The sequence below is a fragment of the Gallus gallus genome, chromosome 10 (assembly GCF_016699485.2).
Source record: "Gallus gallus isolate bGalGal1 chromosome 10, bGalGal1.mat.broiler.GRCg7b, whole genome shotgun sequence".
NCBI lineage: Eukaryota > Metazoa > Chordata > Aves > Galliformes > Phasianidae > Gallus > Gallus gallus.
The window spans coordinates 19157235-19182598 of record NC_052541.1 but is presented as its reverse complement, the minus strand read 5'-3'; the positions used below and the strand labels follow the sequence as shown (position 1 = coordinate 19182598).

Genomic DNA, 25364 nt, shown 5'->3' with positions numbered 1-25364 from the left:
ATTGCCATACATATGTATGTATATATACACATATGTGTATGTACACACACACACCAGGCACATATGTACACATGCATGCAGATACACAGGTATACAAACACTCACACACACACACACATATATATATAAACTCATACACATAAAGTCATACATATATAGATGTACATATATATATACACATGCATGTGTATGTATGCGCATGGTGTGTGTATACACAGACATACAATTACACATAATATATAAACTGCCTGTGTAGATATATGTGTGTTTGTATGTGAGTACATATACAGACACAGCCTTACATAATGTGTATGTCTGTATACAAGAATGTACCAATTGTGTGTCTATACATAACATACATATATGAAGTGTGTGATTGTACAGCTGTGTGTACACATGTGGGCCTGTGTAGCTCTGAGGGGAGCAGATATTTGTGCACAGATGAAGGTGAGATGCCTTGGTGTTTGTGTACACCCTCCAGCAGGGCAAAGATGGCATTTTGAGAAGCCCATGTATTTCTAAAGCACTTTGAAGAGACACAACCACCAATGCCAGTGGTATCACCCCCACCTCAGCCCTGCTCCCCTTCCTGCTGCTGCACAAAGAAAGCCAGCTGCAGACCAACCCCACATTCAGTGTTTATTTCTTTGTCATACAAATAGAAACGTGTGCCATAATCTCGCCTTGAAGTTCTACCCGGATAGTTGTTTAAAAAAAAAAAACCCAAACCTACAGAACATTCTTTCATCATCTGAGGGTTAAAAAGCTGCTTTTAAAACCACAGAGTTCCCAGGAGGTGGTGAGACCAGCGACACAGTACTGCCACAGCATCTGCAGCAGCACTTCCACTGTACAATCAGCTGCTTACCATAGAAGACCTTAGGATAGGACAGTTCTTTGTAAAAATCAGTTTTAAGAGAGATTTCCATAACGAAAGGAGTAAAAATGATGAGAAAAGTCTCACAAAGTCCAACGTGGGGAGGCACAGACTCCAGGCGTGTTGGAGGAAGCAGTTTCAAGCAGAACCACGCTCCGAAGGAAGACTCTCTTTGGCGACGACGACCCCGTTAGGAAGATACAGCATTTGGAATCTGAGAGTGCAGTTCTACACTTTGAGTCCAAGAAAGGTGCGTGTTGAGCATGGGAACAAAACAAGTGAGAAGCGGTTTGAAATGCTGGGACACACACAGACACAAATACCCTATACATCTCCTAGGTATCCATGCACGGTCTTTATATGTGAGGGACTCAGCTGCATAAAGGGAAACCATAAAACCACGGTGCTGGCTCATTTTGACCAACGTGCGAGTTCGTTCTCCAGGAGCCACTCAATACTTACCACAGTATTGCCAATGAAGAGCTCTGTACTTCAACTGTTACGAGAGGAACAGACCACATGTGAACTTGAACCTGTATTTCCTAACAGAGCATCCCTTACTTCTGTAGCTGTTGATAACTGCTGTTCAGAAAGTCATGAAAAAGAAAAGAAGATTAAAAGCTTTTAAGATGTTACCAACATCTTCAGCATGAACTGAAAGGCATTCCAGGACTGTGAGGTATAAGAGCAACGGGCTGCTCTGTGTGCTGAGACATTAACCACGTAACCACCAGGGAATTCTATTCCCTACCTCACTTGGAGACGTTTTAAAACCTCAGGAGCAGTGTGAATGGGGTGCCTTTGTACGGAACTACTCAGAGCACCCGACTGCCACCACCAGCGCAGATACGGATTTGAAACAAGATATTCTGCACCACTTACATGGGGAATCTTTCCTTTTTGTTTCTGAAAACAAGGGAGAAGACATCATTATTTTTGTGCTTAAAAGCAACGACCAAAATCTCAAACACCAGATTTGACTACGGGAAAATCACGTGGCTTTTGTCCCCCCAGGATCCGCGTGAGAACAGAGGCTGCAGACTGAATCCAAAGGAACCAGAACGAAAGAAGAGAGAGACACAACTCCGTGTATACACACATATTCCGTCGCCTGCAATTGATGTCAGCATGGGATAGCACCACCACGAAAGGTTTTATGGAGCCTAGTGAAACTTCACAAACTCCTCCAGAGTTCTGGGGATCTGGTTCTGATAGCTGATGTTGTAGATCCGCACCGCACGGGCAGCCAGGCACTTGAGACTCAGCTTCATTTGAGTTTTAAGGAGTATTTCAGACACCCCCGTGGTACTTTTATCCAGAGGAGTTTTCTTCTGCTTGTTCGTCATGTCTGTGTGGGCGCCGGCCTCCACCAGGCTGATGATGATGGAATGCAACGTCAAGAAGTCACTGATGGGCCTGTGGTACTGGACGATGAGGTGCAGAGGACTGTTCCCTTCGTTGTCCACAGCGTTCACATCAGCACCGCAGTCCAGCAGCAGCTTTGTGACGAGGGCGTTCGGGAAGCTGCAGACGTCATTCGTGTGGAAGTCGTCCACGGGAGTGCTGGAATTGACGGCGTGGTGCAGCAACGTGGAGCCGTCCCGCGTCCTGGGGTCCAGGTGAATCAGGTTGTAGATCTGCTTGTTGATGCGCGACTGATCCTCTTCGCTGCACTGGGTCTTAGTGGAGATGCAGACTAAGTAGAGGAAGGTGAAAATATTGCATTCGTAGTTGTCCACGGCTGTGTGGATGTCAGCGTCCTGGGTGGCTTTGATGCGGGACATGCCTTGCTCTATTTCCAGGACGCTGCACCTCAGAACGCTCTCGATGTCCTTGGCTTTAACCGGCTCATTTAAGTGTATCATCTGAGAAAAGACCTGGGCAAACCTCAGGAGATCCTTATGAGTATTCCTGTTGCCTTTTTGCCTCAGATGCAAGGCGTGGAGCCACAGCTTGATACACTGCTCAAACTCCATGTTATCCGCATAAACAGCCCCGCGGTAAATAATGGGGTGAGAGACATCGATATTGTCCGAGCCCAGAATTCTTTCTCTCACAATGAGGCCTTCCATGTGAAGGGCATCTCTGTCCTGCCTGATGGACTCTAATTCCTGAGGAGTTCTGCATTCCGTCCTGTTTCCGTAAGCTTCGATTGGGGGAAGGACTTCTTTCTCGATTATATTCTCGCTGTCTCTGTACCTCTCCAGCATGGCTAAATACAGGTAGTGGTAAGTCTTCATGATGTCATAGTTCTCCCTGTCGTTTGCAAACGAGGCACCCAGCAGCTCCAGCGCCTCGATCCGACTTCTCCTGTTGCAACCGGCGTGCGCCAGCAGCAGCTCCACCACGTCTGCCTTGCAGCTCTCGGCTGCCACTTTCAGAGGAGTCATCCCGTGGCCGTTGACCATCATTGCTGCCTTCCACTTGACCAACTCCCTCACTATTTCCAGGTGGCCGGCCTCGGCCGCGAAGTGCAAAGCCGTGGCGCCGCAGTGGGCTTTGGCATTGGGGTCCGCATGCTGCTCGAGGAGATACCTCACCACGTCCGTGTGGCCCTTGTAGGCTGCGATCATAAGGCAAGTGTTGTCGTACTTGTTGGCGATGCTGATGTTGGCATTGTTTTCCACCAGGTACTTGACAATGTCCAACCTGCCGTCGAAACAGGCGGCCCTCAGGGGAGTCGAGTTGGTCACCGTAGTGTGGTTCACATTGGCGCCGTGACTGACCAGCAACTTGACGACCTCAAAGTGCCCCGCTCCTGCTGCACACCACAGGGCTGTGGCCCCATCAATGACAAAGCTGAAGAGAGAAAGCAAGCAACAAGCAGTTAAACGTTTGGCTGCTCTTTCAACAGAGTGCTGGATCTTTTAAAGACAGCTGAGCAGCAGGCAAAAAAACACACCTAGCCATCAGAAGACACTCTATAGCCAGCCTGTTTCTGAAGGCAAAGAGACTTACCGGGATAGCCGAGGTAAAAGAGCAAGAGACTTACCAAGCACGGAGACCTCCTGCAGGAAGAAGTGCTGGAAGTGGGAACTTCAAAGCAGCCGAGGGTGGAGCCACGTTTTGCAGCAGCGCTTCCTGGGCTGCTTTGAAGCTCCTACCTGCAAGCTGCAGCCCCGGCCTGAGGAGGTCTCCGGAAGCACAGCGACAGGAATTCCCACTCCTTTCATCCCTCGTGCCAGAAACTCATTAAAGAAACAGATTAAGTTTTATCTGCAAGTTTACATGCTGACAAAAAAAAACAAACAACCACCTCTTTGAATTCAGGCACGAATAGCAGTGTAACTACAGCATGCATGAAGAAGTTGGTGTCACTTCACTTGTCCCCTGCCCCTGACAGACAACAGGGGTGCTCTCTGCCACCCCTTCTGCTGTGCCAATTCCTCGAGACCACAGTGCAAAGCAGACCAGCAATCGGGTTAAAAAGCAAACAGACTTTGAGGAATATCATAAAACTTTAAAAAGAGGAAGCTATTCTAAGCCGGAATGCTTTGGAGCTCTGCTTTGCATTACAGCCTTGCAGACAGCTCGCTGGCACTCGTAAGCATGGGGACACTTAACTCCAGCAAAGCCTCACAGCTCCTTAAGCCATTTTTATTCCTCTATCTTCAGCACCTTCTGCAACTACAAATACACGGGCTGATGTCCTTTCCGTTCCCCTACATCTCTGAAGCAGCACTTAAACACAGCTCACCCTCTGGGTGACATACATTCAAGGCACAGCCCGGATCACAGAGGAGGGACAAACATCCTATTATTTCCATACGTCCAGGCAGCCACATTTGTCAGTGTTAAGATATCAGGAGACACACCGGCTCACTTTCAGCTTCAGCAGCAATTTTCAACACTTTACAAAGCCCCACAGAAACAGCTGGTTGCCTGTTTGTAAATCCAGCATCTCCAGACAACACTTCAGAGGCCACTTAAGAGCCCTGGCACGCAGAGATGTCTACATAACAGATGTGGCTACCTTTGTTCCCAGTAAGAAGTTCCTTATTTTGCACATACACAACCACATCAAAGTACTTTACAGAAGTAAATCAGGATCCAGGCTCTATGAGTGAACACAAGGTAAATTACTAACGCACTACAGGTCCATCTTTACGAGTCAAAAGCTTGGAGCCCAAACAAGGGGGTTTCTGGGCCACCTTATCACAAAAATGAATACAACGCCAAGCATGATCTGGGATCACATGCTGCCTTTCTTCTCACCAGGCTGCGACTCCTACTGAGGCCAGGGGAGAGGTGATGGCACACTGTGCCCATTGTAAGTCAAACAACACCTCCTTTAATCTGCATCAGGCAGAGGCTCTGGCAAGCAGATCAGCATCCCGTCAATGCACAGCATGAGAGAAATCCAGCAGCAGAGGGGAGACAACAGCCCTTCTATCACTTTCTGTCAACACAGGCCCTTCTTTTATCTAAAATGAGGACAGACACTCACGCCAGTAGGTATTCTCAACTAGCTTTTACTTGTGAAAAGAGGGCTGAAAGAGGGATAAAAAACACACACACACACACACGGAAGTCAGTTCCTTCCCCTTCATTCAGCATGCAAGAAGCAAGTCAGCCTTCCCCTGGGTTAGGTGGAGCTGCACTGACATCACTGCAGCTCAGCAGGCAGGAGCCAGATGAGAGATACGGGGGGACCTCTCAGTATCTGATGGGAGCTCACCTTTCTGTGCCAGCACACAGCCAGCTACCTGCTGAACCTGAAGCTACTCAAAGGGTAAATGGACCTTCAGGATTAGTCAGCCTTGGCTTTAAGAATGACATATGGGCAAGTATACTTGACAAGAGTTGTGAGAGACTTTAAAAACAAGAGAGGTAATGAAGCTCGTGACAGCAAAGCAAAGGAACGTGGGAGCACAACGGCCTGAAGGTTTAACATGAGGACAAACAGCACTAGTTCAACACCAAACAGAACAGATGTAACGCTCACTTGCTGTTAAGAGAGCTCTGTTAAGAGACTAAAATCTATTCAGAAACAGGCTTTCTGCAGCAGGCTGGCCACATCTCCCCAGACCAGGAGCAAACCACAAGCGTTCATCCTGCCTGTCACACAGCACCCGGGCAATGCCCATGTTCCTCACCACAGCTCCCGCCCTAAACCATCACGTTTTCCTCCCTGCCACCCCATATGGCCCCCAGCAGTGAGGAAGCTGCTTCTTATCCAGGCTGGAATGGAAAAAGCCTCACCTGAAGCAAGCAGGTGGCACCACCCCGCTCTCATCCTACTCATGGTCTGTCACAGAATGCCTGATGTCACAGAAAAGCTGCTCTGGTGGAGAATGCATATGGAGCCACCTGCCCACCAAGCTAATAAAATCCTGCCTGCAATCTCAGCTTGAAGTAGTGAAGGTGCATCAAGTGGCTACACCCCTGGGACAGCAGTGCCATGCCCATCCCAACAGCCCAGCCACCAGCTGAGCAATGCCAAGCAGGCAGCTACGGCCTGGTGCTGGCCCTGGACACAACATTATAGGCCCCAGACACACGGTGACAAGGTGCAGTGCAGGCCCTGGACACACTGTGATGTGCCCAGGACAGATTAGCACCACAGAATCACAAAATTGTTTGAGTTGGAAGGAACCTTTAAAGGTCACCTGCTGCCACTCTCCTGCAATGAACAGAGACACCCACAGCTCCATCAGTGCTCAGAGCCCCTCCAGCCTGACCTTGGGTGTCTCTAAGGAGGGGGCATCCACCACCTCTCAGGGCAGCCTGTGCCAGCGCCTCTCTAGTCTTACCGTAACAAGTTTTTTTTCCTTATACCCAGCCAAAATCTCCACTCTTTTAGTTTGAAACCATTTCCCCTTGTCCTATCACACAGACCGCACTGAAGAGTCTGCGCCCTTCCTTCTCAGATGCCGAAAGGCCACTCTCAGCTCTCCCCGGAGCCTTCTTTTCCCCACACTGAGCAGCCCCAGCTCTCTCTGAGGGGAGGCGTCCCACCCCTCGGGTCATTTCTGTGGCCCCAGAACGCTCCAACAGACGCACGCGAGACTCCTTATGACAAACCACGACAGGCGGTGCGCACACCACAACCAGGCCCTGGACAAACCACCACCAGGCCCAACGCGGGGCCCAGACACACCGTGAGCAGAAGCAGCACAGGCCCCATCCAACCACCACCACCAGGCCCGGTGCCGGGCCCCAGGCATCGGGCGGCAGGCCCCACGTACCCGTCGAAGCGCACGGTGCCGGTCTGCTGGGTCTGCACGCGGTAGTGCTCGAGGAGCAGGCGGACCACCTTGGTGTGGCCGTTGCGGGCGGCGATGATGAGCGGGGTGGAGCGCTGCCCGCCGTGCTGGCTGACGTAGCCCAGCAGGTACTTGATGTCGCTCTCGGAGCGGTTGAGGAGCAGCGCGGCCAAGGTCAGCACTCGCCCCTCGCTCGCAGCCTTGTAAACGTACCCCGCCAGCCCCTCCATCGCCGCCTCCTCCTCCTCCCGGCTGCGGCCCCGCCGGCCCGGCCGGCCCCGCTCGGGCCTGCCCGCGGCCGCCGGGGCCGCTTCTCCCTCCGCCTCCCGCTCCGTCCTGCCTCGGGGCCCGGCGGGGGGCACATGCGGCCCTCTCGGGGCCAGCCGCCCCCCGGGCCCGGCGGCGAGGCGGGGCAGCCCCAGCGCCCACCTCCTCCTCTTCCTCCTCCTCCTCACCCGCGACCCATCGCGGCGCCGCCGCCCCCGGCCGGGACGCGAACCCGCAGCCCGAGGCGCCGCGGGGTGGGCTGGGAGGGGGCGCGGGAGGAGCGGCGCACCGCTACGGGTCGCCGGAAGGGCCCAACGGGGCGCGCGCCGGGCACGGGGCTCTCGCGCCCGCTCCGCCCCCGATTCCGGAAGCGAAACCGGAAGTGAGCGCTGCGCGTCTCCTTCGTTGTCCCTCCGGAAACAGGGAGCCGCGCGCGGACGTTCCGCGTTGCGCACTCTATCGTTCCCCCGACCCCAGCGCCGCTCCCCGCTGCCCGTCGCGGGGTCTCCCTCAGCCCGCTCGGCGGGGGCAGCCCGGCCTCGGGGTAGGCCCCTTGGTGCTGCGTTTGGCTTGAAGTCACGTGTGGTTTAAAGTTGCCAGCAGCTTTACGAGCCCATCTGCAGCAGGGCCCACACAGGTGTGTGCGTGCCCCGTCCCACAGAGCCTCCTCCCCGGTGCCATCCCTCCCACCGTGCCCTCAGCAGAACGCCTCAGAATCCCCCTAGCTCCCCCTGCGGCCTGGGGTCCCCGTGGGGCACGAGCGAGGGCACGATGAGCACAGTGACAGACAGCCCATACCAACACGCAGCCCGTCTGCTGCGCCCCATTGTCCTGAAGGGGATCCGGTATCAGCCCGATAAAGAATTAATGGAGAGCCATGCAACCGGAGCTGTGCGTGGGCTGCGGTGTGCATTATGCATGGCAGTGTGGCCCGGCCGCGCTGCGGGCAGTCACCAAAAGGAGCCCCGAGGAGAGGGGTCGGGGTGTTCAGTCAATGGGGATCGGCTTCACGCAGCCCGAGCTGTGCCCGACATGATGAGTTCACGGTGAGTGTAAGTGGAGTTCTTCTCCGTTACCTCCGCCATCCCCTCCGCTTTGCGGGGTGTTCGCATCCCCAGCAAAAGCCGTGCTCCTCAGTGCGTGGAGGGTGGTGAAGGGAGAACCCAGATCCATTCTGCAGCCTCATCGCAGCCACTTGTGCCATGCTCGGTGCTGCCAGGACCACAGTTCATCAGCACAGAAGCTGCGGCACAGCCTGCAAACACCTCCAGCCTCATACTTTGCAAAGAGAGCCCTGTCGTCCCAGCCCAGCAGCATTTACAGGAGCCATGCGCACAGAAGGCAGCATCAGGACGTTTAGAGCCCTGTGATCTTTAAGGCCTTTTCCAAGCTTGGCAGCTCTGTGACTCTGATCAGCACCTCCTGACTCACCGGGTTACACCCACACGCTTTGTGCCCGCACTGCAGCTCTGTCCATGGCTGATGATTCGCTGACGGCGATGTGCCCGACCTGTGGCTCAGCCGCGCTGCTCCCTGACCTTTCCATTAAGCCCTGTGTTTAAAACGAGCCGCCAATTGTGTGAGGCAGCGTTTGCACTCCGTCAGCCTTTTCCCACTTCCAAATCTCATTTCCTTGGCCGGGTGAGGACTCGCATCAGTGCATGTGGTGTGGGGGCACTTCGGGACCAATAGGGTTTTATTTCTAACGAGCACTTAAGGGGTTAAATATCGTCTCTCTCTCTTTCCTCTATTTAAAAATAGCAGGGGTTATCTGAGCACGCTTTGGACAGGGAAATAAAGCAAGCTGCCCAAATTTTCTGCGTGGAATACAGGGGACGACTGTGGGCTTGGAGGGTTTTCTGTGTGTTATCTCCCCGCTCTGATAGCTGGAGGAGGCAGGAGGGCGGTGCTGTGCCCACAGAGCGGTGCCCGCTCCCCGTTTTGGGGCTGAACCATTGGATTTCAGCCCTGGCACTCATCCTGCAGGGCAGCATCGCGTGCAGAGGCAGCAGCAGCATGCTGGCCGGCTGCTCCCCGTACCAAGGTGCACGAAGGGGGGGACGGGGGGGTCACAGAGACGGCAATCATCACCGTTTGCAACAAATAATTAAAAACTATCGCAGCAAAAAAAAAAAAAAAAAACAATAAAAACGACAACGAACGTAACAATAACGAAACGAAACAGAACACAAATACGAAGAGTCGCAATAACGAAGCCGATAACAGCCGCTCCGACGACCCGCAGCCCCGGCTCCCCCCGGCCGCTCCCCCCGCTCCCCCCCGCCGCCCGCAGCCGCGCAGCCGCCCGCCCTCCCCCAGCGCCGAGGCGGGGCCCGGGCGGAGCAGCACCGCACGGCGCCGTGCCGGGCTGAGCCGAGCCGAGCCGAGCCGGGCCGGGCCGGGCCAGGCGGGGCGCATGCAGGGCTCGGCGCGGCGGCGGCCGTTCCCGGCGGCGGCTCCGGGCTCCCCGCAGCCCTCCGGGCCGCTCTACGCGGGCAGGTGAGCGGCGGGGAAGGGTGCGGGGGGGGTACGGGCACAGGGGCGGCCCGTCGTGCCCATAACTCCCGGCACCATCCCTGGGATCCCCGCAGCATCACCCGCAGCGCCCCTGCCCGCGTCTTCCTGACCCCCCGCCCCAGCCCATGCTGGCTGTATCGGATGCCCGGCTCCACGCAGCTCCCCCCCTACACACATCACCCTGACCGCCCCCCGGATCCTTATGGGCCCCCCCAGCCCCACGTAGTCCCCCCCCCGGCCCAGCTCCTGCGCTCCGCGGGTACCACCGCCTTACCCGAGATGCTGCAGTGCTCCGGGGCATCCCGGGCGGTTGGGTGTCCGCGACTTCATGGTAACTTCTTAAGGGAACCACCGCTCTCTCGGGCTCATCCCGACCCTCCAGGGCACCGCCATCCATCCCACAGCCCCGTGCTCAGCTCGGGACTCTGCTGCTCTCAGCGCCCCAAAAGAGCACGTGGCACCTTGGCCCTAAAGCAGCTGCGTCCCCTCGTTGGAGGGAGGTGAAGTCTGGGGGGGCGGAGGGCTGCCTGGAGGAATGGGCTCGGTGGGGCGGCTCTGCAGGGGTAGGGCGTTGGATGAGCCTGAGAGCCAAGGATGAAGGTGAGGGCATTGCCGGACCACCCCTGTGCAGGAGCTCCGCGGGGCAGGGATACTTTCTCGCATCCGATACTTTTTTACATTGGGTACTTTGGTAGCATTGCACACTTCTTTTTTTTTTAAGCATTGGAAGCGCGGTGGGAGCTTTGTTTTGTCACACGGAAGTTAAAAATAGTTGCATTTAATTCAGCATTCGGGCTTTGCATCCTGCTTTGGTGCTCCCACCTCAGCTGGGAAGAGCCTTCGTAAGGGACGTGTGGGTTTTTATTCCTGATGCTTTACCTTTCCGTGCTGCCTCCTCCTCTGCTCAGAGCCCCAGCTCTGTACATACCCCACTGATCCCAACCCACCCAGCAGCAAAGCACAGGCTCTGGCCGGGCACGCAGCCCTGCAGCCTTCTCCTGCCTTCCCCATCCCCGCGGGGCTGATCTCTCCTTCTGTCCCTACCAGGCATGGGGCAGCAAAGAACGAGGACACCTCCAAGACCTCCCCGTTCCACCTCGACCTCTGGTTCTACTTCACACTGCAGAACTGGGTGCTGGACTTCGGCCGTCCCATCGCCATGGTGAGCTGGGGGTGGCAGAGCCGTGCCCGTGCATCCCCAGCCCCAGAGGTTTACTTTTTCATAACACCTGTGATGTTTCTGCTGCTCATCCCTGTTCCTTTGCCTGCGTATCCTGAGCGTGGGGCTTTTGCTTTCCATATAGCACGTGCCAGGGGTTTTTTTAGGGGTCTTTGCCCTAAAAATGAGGTTTTTTAGTGCTGGCACCTGAACAGGACAGCACGTTAGCACAGATCCACTGCTGTTGGGTTCCTCGGTGCTTTCTCAGCACTGCAGGAGTGCACAGCTGAGATTCGACCACGCTGTTCCTTCAGCTCCTGCGTCCCAATGGTGGCAGCAGGGATGCGCCCTACGAGGAGAGCTCCCCAGTGTCATTATTAACAGCAACGTGAAGCGTCACAGAGCTGGCCACCAGGCCACAGGCCAGCAGCCATAGCCCCGAGCCAAGCTCTGCTCTATCCCCGTCCCAAAGCAGGTGTGGGGCTGTGAGTGGTTCCAAAGCAAGGTGTGATAACAGCAAGCTGGGCCACAGGGGTGCACTGATGCATCTTTCTCCCCCTCTCCTCAGATAATCCTGCCGCTGGAGTGGTTTCCCCTGAACAAACCGAGTGCTGGAGATTATTTCCACATGGCTTACAATGTTATAACACCGTTTCTTCTGCTAAAGGTAAACCATCCTTAACGCTGCCAGCTGTAAAAGCAGGGCAAGTGGCACTTCTCCTCAGGTGAAACCACTCACCAACCACCACTGAGCCCTCCTGCAGACGGAACTGAGGATGGTGGCTGCTCAGGACTGAGGCAGTGCCCACCTCCGTGCAGCCCACAACCACCTCCCCACCTTTCTGCACTCTGGAAACTGTTTTCTTTCCAGCAATTCCCCAGCCGCCGGCCGTAAGCCACAGATGGGGCTTTTGAGGCTTTTTCTCCTGCTTTGAGGCAGTTTGGTGGCTGTGGACTCGTGGCACTCAGGCTGCTTTCCCCGTCCGTGTGCCATCAGCTGGAACAAACCCGGTCTGACCGCATTCTGCACCCACACGGCTCAGCCTCTGACAGAAGCTCTGATTCAAGGAGAAGGCTGCAGAAGTCGGAGCCCGGGAGAAATCCCTTTGCTTGCTCACGTGCTTCCTGCATGTAAAAGCACGTCGCTGCACCCTTGAGCTCCACATTCAGAACCAAAGCTCTTCGCCCCAGAGTGCATTGTTAAGACAACACCCACCCAGACCTTATGGGGCAGCTGGAACTGCAGCAGGTTTCCTAAGTTGTTCAGTGCTTAATTACACTCTCTGTTCAGCATTGGAGTTGTGTCTGTAGCTCAAATTCATGCAGCCTCCAGATCCTGCAGCCACATTTTCAGGTTACGGACTGCCCTGTCACTGGGAGTCTTTTCCTATGAAACACTTGGCAGCCAGCAGATACAAGAAAGCAATTATAAATGTATTTTAGCCTTCGTTAGCCAGGAATTGAATTATGTCCCGAGATAGAAATGGTTCTCTCCTGAGTTTGGGAGTGATTAAACTCCATTGGGGCTGGAAAGGAACGCTCAGTCGCAGTCATGGTGGGGCTGTGAGCACTGTCACACTCGGTGTGAGCTGTCCTGAGGGGCACTGCTGGCTTCTGGGAGCTCAGTGCTCCATAGGTCACAGTTTGCTGCTGTGGTCACCCCGTGTCCCCCTGAAGGACATCTCTGCCGTTCTCTCTGCACCAGATGGGAGCTCCCTGAGCCCGGTGCTCCCCTCCCCGAACCGTCTGACAGTGGCAGCAGTCAGAGAGAGGGAAAGTTAAGCCTCAGAATTAAATACAAATAAGGAGCTTTTCCGCATTTGTGCAGAGGAAGGGCTGCAAAGCTGCTTTGGCAGCGCAGGGCTTGCTGGGTCCAACACTGCCATATCTCCCGCTGGTGGGCTCTGAGACCTTCCCCATCCCCAGGCTGTGAGGGACAGCACTTCCCTGCCCACACCGGGTGGGCTGAAATGAGCGAGGGCTCCGCTTCAGGAGCAGTGAGGGAGGGATCCACTTCCATTAGGAAGAGATCCAACAACCCAGCAGGGCCCCCTGCAGACCCTCTGCACAGGGATGGGTGTGCAGCACAGGGGAGAGCAGTGCGGGAGGTCCCTCTCACCGCTGGAGGGCACAGAGAGGCTGCTGGAAGCACGAGGGGAGGAGAGCCAGCAGCTGCTGCTTTGTGGCTGGTGAACCATGCTTTTGGTCACGGCTGGGAAGGAACTGCTGGCTGTCCTGGTTGGGAGTCCCGGTTGGGGGCCGTGGCTCAGTGTGAGCAGTGACTCAGGTGTGAGTGCCCCAAAACGTGCTTTATCATCCCAAAAAGGGATGGGATGCATGCTGGGAACAGAAAGCTGCGCTTTTCTGCGGACCTCTGCGTGGTGTGGGTGGCTTTTGCAAAGCGGGGGAGGGATGGATTTGTCACAGCGTCGCTTTGTCCCCCCTCACCGCTCAATGTCTCCTTTGTCAGCTCATCGAGCGCTCCCCAAAGACGCTGCCACGATCCATGGTGTACGTCAGCATCATCACATTCGTCATGGGCGCCAGCATCCACCTGGTGGGGGACTCCGTCAACCACCGCCTCATCTTCAGTGGGTATCAGCACCACCTGTCCGTCAGGGAGAACCCCATCATCAGGAACCTGAAGCCAGAGACGCTGGTAACGCCGCTTCTTTACACCGGGGCTTAAAAAATTAATCATCATCATCACTGCTTGTTCTTATTTTGGAGCGTGCCGTGCCCTCTCTGCCCTTTTAAATCTGTTCCGTTGCATTGCAGATTGATTCCTTTGAGCTGCTGTATTACTACGACGAGTATTTGGGTCACTCGATGTGGTAAGCGCTTTGCACTGTCAGTCTGGAGGGCTCAGAACGATGCGTTGAGGGGCAGAGCTGCTCAGTGCCCTCTGCTGGGGTGCTCGCAGGGGTCTCTCCCTCCAAGTGCTGCCCGTTTCTGCCAGCTTCTTTTGATCCCTGTCTTTCTGGGGACGTGCAGCCGTGGGGAGCAGCGGAGCTGCGCTGTTCCCCCCCCCCTCTTTGCAGATTCACTGACAGTTCTGCTGCACAAATGTAAAACAACGACCACCACCGCCCCGCTTAATTGTTCAGATGATCACACTCATGAATGGTCACAGTGGGGGGAGGAGGGGGACAACACAGGGCTCTGAGCCCCAAACTCACCTCAGGCTGCCTCTGCCCCCAGGTACATCCCCTTCTTCCTGATCCTCTTCATATACTTCACCGGCTGCTTCACACCCGACGAGGATGAGAGCAGGATGCCAATGTCTGCGCTGCTGCTGACAGGGCCGAGCAGCCTCTATTACTGGTGAGTAATTACTGGGGGTCTGAGGGCACCAGGGCAGAGCTGCAGCTCCTGTGCCAGCCTGGAAAATCCAAACAGGTCTCTTTTCAATGGGCCTTTGAGAGCTGGGACCACTTCGGCACTGCGTGTCCCTGCCCTTATTTGGGGTGTTTGGTCACCCATTGTGTTGCTCCCCCCGCTGGCACAGCTGTCCCAGCCCCACCTGCTGGCACCCCTTGCTCTTCCTGCTGCTCTGTTCCTTAGGAATCCCAGCACAGAGTCCATACAGCTGCAGCCTGAGCTCCCAACCCCCCCGTGCTGTAGGCAGACAGATCTGCATGGCGTTGGGGTGCTCCTGGTGACAGTCTCCCTGCAGCACAGGGATGTACACCACCACGTCCTGCAGGGCTAAATGGCCTTTTGAGAGAGGTCTTATTTATTTCCCATTTTCATTAGCCTCCTCTTCCCAGACAGCTTTCCTGATGGCAGCCAAACAACTTCCCATTCATTGTCAGTGGCTGCGCCTGTGGCTTTGACCCCTGCTGAGGCTGTTCTCATACAGTAAATTAATTTTTGATCGTCAAAATCATCAGGATGATTCGGTCAGTTCCCACTTACCCCCCTGCTCTGCCTTTAAATACATCAGCCGAGTCTCTGCCATTCCAAGGAAAACAATTGAAGATGCACTGAGTGCAGTTCCACCCACCAGCACCCGACCAATCCTCAGCACAGCTCCCTACAAGGAGGCATCCATGGGTACCCCCACCCCATGGGCTCCTGGGGGCTGATACCCAAAACAATACGTGGCTTCTGATGCTCCCCATGAGTTTGCTGCCTCTCTGTGCTCTCCCAGGTGAGTGCAGCACCCTGATTTACACTCATGGTTCTGCGTGGTGCAGAAGAAAACAAATAGGTAACCAGCTGTGGGTAACAGTTCCTCAGGTTTCCCATGTATAGGAATCAAATCCTTCCTATTTCTCATAGGCAAGAACCAAATCCTCACTATTTACCACTGACAAGAACCAAATCCTCCCCATTTCCCATAGACATGAATCAGAGCGAGGGAAGTGTGAGAGCTCCACTCCCCCCCTCCCCTACCAACCTTTGCCTTAAGCTTTCAGGACTCACCACAGCCATTTCTCTGCTCCACAGTGTGGAGAAATGGATTTCTGGGCTGACAAGTGCCACGTATCCCATTTGGAGCCAAGCAGGGAGAACGCCAACCCAAACAGCTGCTTTAATGGGGGAAAAACGTTGTAGGGTGCTTGCAACGGGCTCCTACCGTCAATACAAACCCTTTGGACAACGTTGCTGGCTGGCATGGGTTTTGGGGTGCACACCACAGGTGCTTTGCTTTGCAGGTACCTCGTGACCGAGGGGCAGATCTTCATCCTCTACATCTTCACTTTCTTCGCCATGATGGCTTTGGTGATGCACCAGAAGCGCAAAGGACTGGTGCTGGACAGCAACGGGCTCTTCCTCTTCTACTCGTTCATCATCACCTTGGTGCTGATTGCTGTGTGGGTGGTGTGGCTGTGGAATGACAAAACCCTCAGGAAGAAGTACCCTGGGGTGATTTACATCCCCGAGCCGTGGGCTTTTTACACCCTGCACATGAGCAACCTCCACGCGGCAAAGGAGGGTTTATAGGTTTTGATATTTCGGAGCGAATCAAAGAAAAAAAGAAATAAAATCTAGTTTTTCTAATGTAGAGGTATTTCCAATAAATCCTTTGCCCGACATTGGCTGCAAGGTGAATGCTGTCAGCTGGGGGGCTTTGCTGGGAGCCCACATGCAGTGCTCAGCTGATGGAGCTGCGTCCTCGTGGAGTGGGGGCTGCAGGGGGGGATGTGGCTGTGCTGGAACAGTGCTGGGGGTGGAGCTCAGGGCTGGGGGCTGCTGCTGTGCCCACCCCTGGTGGGGCTCTGGGCAGACTGAGCTGAGCTCACATCGGGGGGTTTTGGGGTCCCTTCCAACCCAACCATTCTGTGATGCATTACAATGTGTCAATGTATTATCCTAAACTATATTCTTGCACTTTGGTTTACTGCTTATTCATGACTTGTTATGATACATTCATATGTGGGAATAATGATTTGGGGGTGAGCTGTAACGTCCATTCAGCATTTTTATAGAAAACCCTCAAAAAAGGAAGAGAAGAAGGGGGGAAAAACAAAGGAGGAAAAAAGGGAAAATAAAAGAGGAAAAAAGAGGAGGGAAAAAAAGGAGGAAAAAAATAAGAAAAAAAAAGGGGGAAGAAAAAAAAAAGGAAAATAAAAGAGAAGAAAAGAAAGAGAAAAATGAAAAAGAGGGGGGAGGGGGGAAGAGGAAAAAAAAAGAGGAAAAGGGGAGAAAAGGAAGGAAAAGAAGAAAAAGGAAGAAAAAAGGAGGAAAAAAAGAGAAGAAAAAAGAAAAAGGAGAGAGAAAAGCCCGGCAGAACCACCCGACCCCCCCCATCCTCCGCCTCCCGCGCCGCTCCGGGTGTTATTTCAGCCCTCCCCGCCCCGCCCGGCGGACTTCGGCCCTTCCGCGCCGCGCAGTGCGACCCGCGGAGCTCCGCCATGGTGAGGGGGCGGGGGGGCACCGCGCGGCGCCGCGTCCCCGGAACGATGTTCAAGTTTTGGTTCTTTTCTGTTTTTCTCCTCTCCCTCCCTGCAGGCCAAGTTTCTGTCCCAGGATCAAATTAATGGTATGTATTTATTATTACGATTATTACTACTTCCCATTAGCAGACCGACGCAGCAGGGCGTGCTGCCCCCTCCTTTTTCTCCGAGCAATCTCCTCTCCCACCGCAGAACCACAGCCACCCCCCCCGCCCCACTTCCCCCACGGGGTGTGCAGGGCCTGGAGGAGCCACCGTAGGCAGAAAGGTTTCAGCTGCGGTGGGTGCAAAGGGACAAACCCGGCTGCCAGCCGTGGGGGGGTAACCAGGGACCCCCCCTCCCGCGGAAGGGGCCCCGAGGAGGGGGTTGGGGAAGGGGGGAGGGTGTGCACAGCAGTGCTGCAATGCAATAAGAGTATTATGGGCAATCTGCTCAGCGGGATCGCAGCGGGGGGAGCCGGGGCCGCGGCCCCACCAGGACCCAACGCCTGTAGGAGGGCAGGGAGGGGGGGCTGGGGGGGTCGTGCCATGCTCCATCCCTTCCTGCTTGGCAAGTCTGGACTTTTAGTTACCTTGGGCACTTTGATAACGGAATCACAAATTCTCTGAGGTTGGAAAAGGTCTCCAAGATGCCCAACCCCAACCCAGTCCACCCCAACCATACCCACAGCCCTCAGTGCCACAGCACCACAGTTCTGAACGCCCTGAGGGACAGGGAACCCCCTGCTCCCAGGGCAGCATTACCGTAGTGGTGCATTACTGCTCTTTTGGAGAAGAAATTGCTCCTCTTTATCCAACCCAAACACAACCTAAGGCCATTTACCTGGACATAGAACCACAGAGTGGTGGAGGTTGGAAAAGATCCTCCAGGATCCTCAACCCCACCCCCACCGCCCCATCCCTGACTTCAGTCCTCCCCCTCCCTGCACCACAGGGTAAGGAGACACCCCACGCAGCCACCTGATCCCCTCCTTTGCCATAATAGAGACTTCTGGCTTTTAATTAGAGTTCAAGGAGTGCTTTTCGCTCTACGACAAGAACCACAAAGGGAAGATCAGGGCTGCAGACCTGCTGGCTGTGATGCGCTGCCTGGGGGTCAGCCCCACTCCGGCTGAGGCGCAGCGGCACCTGCACCTGCACAAGATCGGTGAGTCCCAAACACACAGCCCCAAATCAGCCCGTGAATCCTGAACACACGTCCTAAAATGGGTCTGAGAGGAGGGGCACAGGGAGCGAAGCTGGCTGATGCTGCCAGAGGGTGGCTGGGGGTATGTTTTGGTTAAAAAGTAGATTTTCTGGGGTTGGGAGATGATGGGAGAGGAGGAGGGGGCTGTGTGTCACTGTGCACCCCAGCAGCTGGCGCATAGAGGGGGGAGCCCCAGGCTGGGCAAAAGAGAACAGCTGTATGTGGGCTGTGGGCCATAAGAGCTACCGGCAGCGCTCCCCCTTCAGACAAAAACCAGGAGCCTCAAGAAGGGAAGATGAGGGATGCGGGAGGTGGTAGAACTACCCCGGAGCTGAGCCCTTCTCACGTGCTCTCCTTCTGCCAGAGCGCAATGCAGAGCTGGACTTCTCCACCTTCCTCAACATCATGTACAGGCAGATGAAGCAGGAGGAGCCCGAGAAGGAGATCCTGACTGCGCTGGCCATGATCGATCGGGAGAAGCGAGGGCTGATCTCCGCCGCTGAGCTGCGGGCAAAGCTGACACGACTGGGGGAGAAACTGTCCGAGGAGGAGGGTACGGCGGCTCCGCTCCTCCCCTTCCCCATCCCCGTCCATAGCCCATAGCCTCATTAGCGCGCTGCTTCCAATTACACGGCTCACCATGCTGCTGCCACCCCACGGCCACCACCACCGGGACCCGGTCCTGGTTTGGAGCTGTTTGCTCAACAATGGCTTTCCCTGCAGAAGGACAGCAGTTAAACGCACCCGATGCTGAACAGACCCCATCCCACCTCAGCTGTGCTGTAACTCAATGCACGTTGACCCAATGAGAACCGGCCCCTTCTCCCCTCCCCATATTACTTCTAAGTGTTCTGAGAATCACTCATGATTTTTCAATTAAGGAATTCATGACACCAGCAGGATGTTCCCTTCGAGAGGAGGAGCGGAGTGCTGCAGCCTGCTCCCAAGAGCACACCTAGGTCCAGTAACCACAGACTGGATGGCACCTCCGACCGACTCCAACCCCATCCCACGTTCTTCTTTCAAGCAGCACAATACCACTAACCTGCACCCAAGCTCAAATTTAGCCTTGTGTTTCCCTTTGTCTCCTTGCAGTCGATGACCTGCTGAAAGAAGCCAAGATCGGACCAAATGGAACAATCAAATACGAAGAGTTCACCCGCACCATTTGTCTCCCTGCAGCCGATTACTGACAGCAGGAAGGGTTTCTGCTAGCAGCAAGACCTGCAACTTCTCCTCACTCCATCTTTCCTCATCACCTTCTCATCACCATCAAAGGAACCACCGTTTGCCTTTGGGAACCCAGGGGCTGCCTTGGCTGCACTTCCCAGGACCCCACCTCACAAAACGCGAGCTGATATTTAAATAAATGAGGTGTGATGTTCCCTTGTGGCAAAAGCATCGTGCTTCACAACACTTCTTATCACACAGCAGACCTACAGCCATGTCCTGCTGTGCTCACCCCGCCAGGCCCCGCAGCCTGACCCAGCAGCAGAGCTCCCAGCCAGATGCTGCCATCACAGCGCTGCCAACAGCACCGCTGCATGCAGAAGGGATGCATCCTCTGCTGGGCACGATGCGTGCTGGCTGCAGGGGACACTGCCAGCCTCAAAGTGTGACAGTTCTCATTCTCCCCTCCTGCAGCACACCACATCTCCGCAGCACCGCACCCTGCTCAGCTGCAGCATCACACAGGGTCGGCTCCTGGTGCTGTTCAGCTGCCCCTGCATTCAGACAGCACTGCAAATGCAGCAGCTGGGAAATGGGGCTGTCACTGAGCACTGGGCTGGGCTGAAACACACTCCTGGAGGTGTCTGGCACGGAAAACAGGCTACGGAAATCCAGCTTTCCACAATAGCAAAAGAATACAAAACCAAGCAAAAACCCATCTCTACACTGCTTAAAGCTGATGTGATCAAGAGCAGTCGGTACTCATCCCACCCGTAGCATGGCAGGCATAGCTGAGGACTGAGGGCAGCACACAGCAGAGCCCTGAAGCCCAAGCAGGAATGGGCTCCGTGAACTCCCTCCTCTCATTCATTCGCTGCAGCAACCAACACACTCCCTGCTCCATTTGTGAGACAGCCAGCAGGGAAACCCTCACAGCAACAGTCAGTGCAGTGCCTGACACCCCGCACAGCTCCAACACCATCGCACAGCCCCTGAAGTCGGGCAGGAATTCAGCCAGCACACAACTGGTTAGAAAGCCAAGCATGAGCACATCTCTTCCACCTCCGAAGCAGCACAGTCAGAGCTGCAATGCACCAGCATGAAACACTCCATGCTACAGCAGCAAAGCATTCCTGCTCACAGGGTCCTGGGCCACCAAAGACCCCCAGCTCCCCCCAGCCCCCCCTGCTGTGTGCGGCTGTAGGAAACACAACATAGCCGAATGCTTTTTATTACATCTAAAGATTTCTACATAAACAGGTAACATTCAATAGGTAAACCATTTGTTTTTTTTCCAATGCATATAATAAATATTTTCACTTGGTACTTTTATACAAACTGACATCGGTCTACTATACATCTTTAAAAGCCATGTACTGGTTTGGCATGCCGTATGGAAACTATGAGAAAGTTTTAAGGCAATGAATGACAGATCTGAGTTAATGGTCATTTTAATATTCTGCTTATATACATTTTTTTCCCTTTGTTAATTAAAACAATTAACAGCAGCACTTTGGGGGACCACCAGCAATTTTCCCTTGTTAGAAATCTAAGCTCTGTTAGAAAACAAAAAAAGGAAAAAAACCAAAACAGTTACACTGACAAAACAAAACCCTTTCTAATATATTTTAAATGTGCTTAAAACCCTGAAATGTGAACCTGCAGTGAGGAATTCCCATCCCACTGCTCTCCCCACAGCGCTGTGTATGGGTGCCGCTCCACGGCTGTCCATCAGCCCTGCATCCACTCAGGCACTCTGCATGGGGGGCAGTGGGCCGGCCCAGAGCTGCTACCACACCTGTGATGTGACAGCACCAACACGCTCTCAATGCGTGGTGCAGACTGGAGTTCAGTGTGGTGGTTTATTCCCTTACAGCGCAGCAGTAATGCCCACCAGGACCCAGAGCCACGTCCAGCCCACGCTGTGTGCACACCCTGACCCCATACAGAGCACCCACCCCCGTCCCTCCCCTGCAGGAACTCAGGGACACGAACCACCACCGAAGGACCACGGCTGTCCCACATCAGCAGGCACACACTGCAGCACTTTGCAGCAGCTCTTCTCATCGGCAACCTGATGGGGGAGATTGGAGCTCCATTTGCAGGGAACTTTGAGAACTCAGACTGAGACTTCTACCAAGTCACGTTAACTGTGGTCAGAGGCACAGAGATTATCGACTATACAGCACACCCCAGCGTGAAACATGAATACTCAAAGCGTATGGGATTCACACCGCAAAGAGCTTCGGGAACGTTTCTCTCCCTTCTTTGCAGAGCATCGAGGTTGGAGATGGCAGCAGCGAACTGAGCAGCCTTCCTTCCCTTCGGGGCAACGCGGGAGGAGTGGAAGACATCACCAGGCGGCCTCAATCTCCAAGCGCGGGCAGCAAGATGCCAGATCCCGTCTTACCACAATTGGTTTTATATGTGAATTAAAAAGATTTTAATACCGTGGTGGAAACGGACGCGGGCTGCTCCTCAGCTCCTCTTCAGTACACAGTCAGTGGGAACGCTGCACGCCTCGCTGAGCTCTGCTAACGTCCCTGGGTGCTCCGCTTTACAAAAGGTACGGACACGGCGCGGCTGCTCTGCGGTTACCGGGTCAGTACTCATGACTAAAATGTATGAGACATATTCCTAATGTAGGTTTAATCACTTTGAAATCAGACTGAGTTTAAAAAATAAGTATTTCCCATTTTCTATCCTTTTATTTTATTTTTTTTTTAACTGACATTTAATAAATTATAAAATTGGTGTATGGTGAAATATATATATATATATATATATATCAGCCAGATATGTATGAAATACACATGCATGGGAAAAACTATTTAACTCACTTTTAACTCACACACACAGATCTATAAATACATATATACACACACATATACATATAAACACAAACGTTTGTTTTCAAAATTCAAGTCAACTATTTAGTGGCAGAGGGATGCTGTAAAAACACTAAAAACAATTTTGATGCCACATAATCATGTGAACCTTTCAAAGAACCATACAACTGATCATACAGCAATACCTAATGCTACTTGGATTAACGCGTTTTTCTTTTTTTTTTTGTCATTTTTCTTTTTTTTTTTCTTCTTTTTTTTTTTTCCTTTTTTAATTAATGCAATATTTTGAGACAACTTCATAGGCAAAAGGTGGCCCTCGTCAATGCTCAAAGCAACTATAGCTGCAATCAACAGCTTGGGACATTAAAAACTCAGACAAGCATCTGCTAACCTCTGTATTCCTCACTCTCTTCCTGATAAACCTGTTACCTGCACTTTCAACCAGTTACAAAAATAGTTTTCACACCAGAGGAAATCATTTCTCTCTGACGCGGACTTTGGGACACAAGAGAATCACCTCCTTCCCTCCCCCTACTCTCACTTTAAAGAATCTCCTGAAAAACTGCATTCCAGCTATTTACACGTTTCTCTGTAACAAGAACGGATCAGCCCAAATGATCCACCAGGTCTTAAAAAAAGATTTTCCTATGTCACACACGGCTGAAAAATAAAAGACAAAAAGAAACGAAACCAGGAAGCAAACGTGGCTCCAAGTGCAATGTAAGTGAACTGAAAGGAATGGGGAATCAAATTAATTGCCAAGCCAAAAAGAGAAAACTGAATAAGAACCCTACAACCCTAAGAGACTTCAATAGGCAGAGATTCATTTAAGTGCAGGGAAGGGTGCTGGGCTTTTTTTTTTTTTTTTTTTTTTTTTTTTTTTTTTTTGGTTTAACAGACTCACATTAAACATTTAATATCAACTTAACTCGGGTGAAGGAGAACTCAGAAGACAGCGTACCAAGACCATTATCAGCTGCACAAACCATGCAATAGAGCGTTGGCATTTATGTTTTCTTCCTTTTGCTGACAAGTTCACTTTTAAGCAGAAATTTGATCTACTGCAGCTAAAAGGAGGTTTTCCCAGCCAGAAGACAGGCCCAACCCAGTGGGCCAGTTCTACACGCATGGCTGATCTTAAAGCACAAGCAGCTCCACACGTTTCAAATTGACACATGCTTAATATTGTGATTAGGATCTTAAGTTATCTTAAAAGGATTTCATAGTAAGTTGTTAGCAACAAAAAACTACAGTCAGATGTGTCAATGCCTTTCTCTGGGGCTTGATTCTATACAAATTTGGTCTTGTCCCACATAACACAGCCAAAAAATGTCTCAGCCTGACATTTTATTGAGTCTGGCCCTCCAGAATAATTGGTGCACTAACGAGCTTGCAACATGCTTGATTAAAGCATGGAATTAAAAAGCAAGTCAGCTGAACAGAGGGTCACACAGAACAAGGAATGACAAATAAACACTCCTGAAAGGCTACATACTGCAAACTGAGGGAACGGTGCGGAACAGGCTGGGGAGGGTTTATTCCACTTCAAGCACAACAAAATCTGCACTAAAATGGGATGGGGGAATTACATTCCACCACCAAATATAGATGTCTCCAAGAGGCAAAAAAAAAAAAGAAAAAGAAAAAAACCCTAGAAGTTTGAACTTCAGAAGTTCAGTTCCTTCTCCCATTTATGTTACTGTGAAGAAAATAATGCCATTTGTGTCCAAACTAAGGGCAAAAAAAGTAACTCACATGACAAATGCACAGGTGTAGAATCTTCAGCATCCAGAAAATCGAAGTTCCTTGTTTTTGTGGGTTTTTTTGTGTGTGTGTTTTGCTTTGTGTTGTTTTTTTTTTTTTCTTTTTTTGTTATTTTTATCAGTGAGGCCATCTTAGGTTTATATACAAAAGTAAAACTGAAAATATAGTTTTGTTCTCTGTACATGTAAATTTTTTTCCCTAAAAAAGGAAAAAAACCTGTCTATGTTTCTAACATAAAGTAAAACCAAGCACAAAGACTTCCTCTGACAAGTTCGTTTTCTCCAAAAATCAGTCCAACGAAATAATGTCTGATATGATACCAAAGATAGACGCCGTGTCCGCGCCGCTCCTACTTGCAACTGGATGACCATGATTCTCTCGCAGGCTGTTGGAGGAAACAAGACTGCTGTTACTGCCACTATTGCTACCGTTTGTGGCTGGCAGAGAACTGCTTCCTCCTGCATTTAGCTGATCGAGAAACATCTGAGATGAAGTGTATGGGAAAAAACGAGAGTGTAAGAGTTCTTGATCATCTGATGCGGAAACTGCCGCAGCTGCAGCGGCAAGAAGGGATGTGTTGTAATGCTGGGGGGAAAAACAACATTTGCAAGTTACATTTCAGACACCATTGTTTTGATTCAGACCAGCAAAAAAGAATATACTCGTAAGCTACAGCTCTGACAGCTTCTGGGTTTCACACCAGCTTGCCCACTCAACCTTTCGGTAAGGTAAGCGGATCGACGCAGTGATCTTTTACCTCTGCAGCCCCTGACTCTGAGCCAAAAGAAATGGGAAATACTGGCAATGAGTAAGAAAAAACACTAGAAAGGCAGTGGCATTGCAAGACAGCCAAACAGTAAGAAATGGCAAGCAGAAGCGCTTTTACCTCTCCATACAATTCCTCGGTGGAAAAATTCCCCAAAATTTAAAGAACCATTTTGCCATCCCTCTGCTCATTAGTCATCAACTACAGCTGGTAAAACTATGTGCTAACCACTGCTGGTGGAGGAAAGCATACCTTCTGTGAAAAACACATTTAGAAGTAGCATGCTTAGGCCCATCAGAAGGCAGCAAGGGCTGTCCGAAGTGACACTCTTTGACAGGCAGCCCCCAAAAAGGCAGGACTTCAATTACCAAGATCCAGATTTGAAATGCTATTTATCTGTATGGTAATTCTGCTCTTTATATTTCTTTTCACTACAAGGAAACCTCCACGCAGGCCATTTAGCCTTGTTTCCTGACACTCAAGCACCGGTACAATTATGCCATGCCACTGCAACACCAGACTTCAGCAAGACTTGTTTCAGAATAATTCTCATGTCTGTGTTTTTACTGAATATGAAGAAAGCTTCTCTGAATCCAAGTTCTGTTAAACAGGCTCCAGTTTTTGTAATGACATGGAAGTCCCCTTGCTTTTAGTACCATTCTCCTATCTGAGACTGCTGAATAGGAACGGACGGATGAAAG

At 52.4% G+C, this 25364-nt stretch overlaps 4 protein-coding genes and 2 non-coding genes across 13 annotated transcripts in view; 2 read left to right on the top strand and 4 right to left on the bottom strand.

Moving 5' to 3' along the window:
- Positions 1-614: 614 nt before the first annotated feature.
- FEM1B (fem-1 homolog B) lies at positions 615-10376 on the bottom strand. Of its 2 annotated transcripts, none has more exons than NM_001396411.1 (2): positions 10142-10376; positions 615-3676 (listed from the first exon to the last, which is right to left on the bottom strand). In NM_001396411.1, exons 1-2 carry the CDS (start codon positions 10195-10197, stop codon positions 2041-2043), a joined length of 1692 nt encoding a protein of 563 aa, NP_001383340.1. In that variant the 5' UTR covers positions 10198-10376; the 3' UTR covers positions 615-2040. The 2 variants fall into 2 exon arrangements, with proteins under 2 accessions (NP_001383340.1, NP_001025724.2); NM_001030553.2 differs by lacking the exon at positions 10142-10376 and adding an exon at positions 7066-7343.
- On the bottom strand, positions 3890-3989 carry MIR6550 (microRNA 6550). The gene has a single exon (NR_105416.1). It is a non-coding gene; the product is annotated as a microRNA 6550 (primary transcript).
- CLN6 (ceroid-lipofuscinosis, neuronal 6, late infantile, variant) lies at positions 9690-16068 on the top strand. The gene is made up of 7 exons (NM_001277628.2): positions 9690-9849; positions 10915-11029; positions 11595-11693; positions 13497-13685; positions 13805-13860; positions 14228-14350; positions 15688-16068. Exons 1-7 carry the CDS (start codon positions 9767-9769, stop codon positions 15974-15976), a joined length of 954 nt encoding a protein of 317 aa, NP_001264557.2. The 5' UTR covers positions 9690-9766; the 3' UTR covers positions 15977-16068.
- A 751-nt stretch (positions 16069-16819) lies between these two features.
- Positions 16820-16905, bottom strand: MIR12217 (microRNA mir-12217). Its single transcript, NR_161969.1, has one exon. It is a non-coding gene; the product is annotated as a microRNA mir-12217 (primary transcript).
- CALML4 (calmodulin like 4) lies at positions 16837-19499 on the top strand. Of its 2 annotated transcripts, none has more exons than XM_040706397.2 (5): positions 16837-16890; positions 16985-17015; positions 17935-18075; positions 18491-18667; positions 19210-19499. In XM_040706397.2, exons 1-5 carry the CDS (start codon positions 16888-16890, stop codon positions 19305-19307), a joined length of 450 nt encoding a protein of 149 aa, XP_040562331.1. In that variant the 5' UTR covers positions 16837-16887; the 3' UTR covers positions 19308-19499. The 2 variants fall into 2 exon arrangements, with proteins under 2 accessions (XP_040562331.1, NP_001264558.1); NM_001277629.2 differs by having other exon boundaries at positions 18479-18667.
- Positions 19500-20499: 1000 nt separating this feature from the next.
- The window catches only part of PIAS1 (protein inhibitor of activated STAT 1), a 66924-nt gene continuing 62059 nt past the window's right edge, over positions 20500-25364 (bottom strand). For 5 of the 6 annotated variants that reach the window (XM_025153870.3, XM_046899082.1, XM_015292123.4 and 2 more), the window contains exon 14: positions 20500-24482. In XM_025153870.3, the coding sequence (XP_025009638.1) occupies positions 24186-24482 (297 nt within the window). In that variant the 3' untranslated portion in view covers positions 20500-24185. The remainder of the gene's footprint in view (positions 24483-25364) is intronic. The other variant, NM_001031456.2, reaches the window with a different exon arrangement.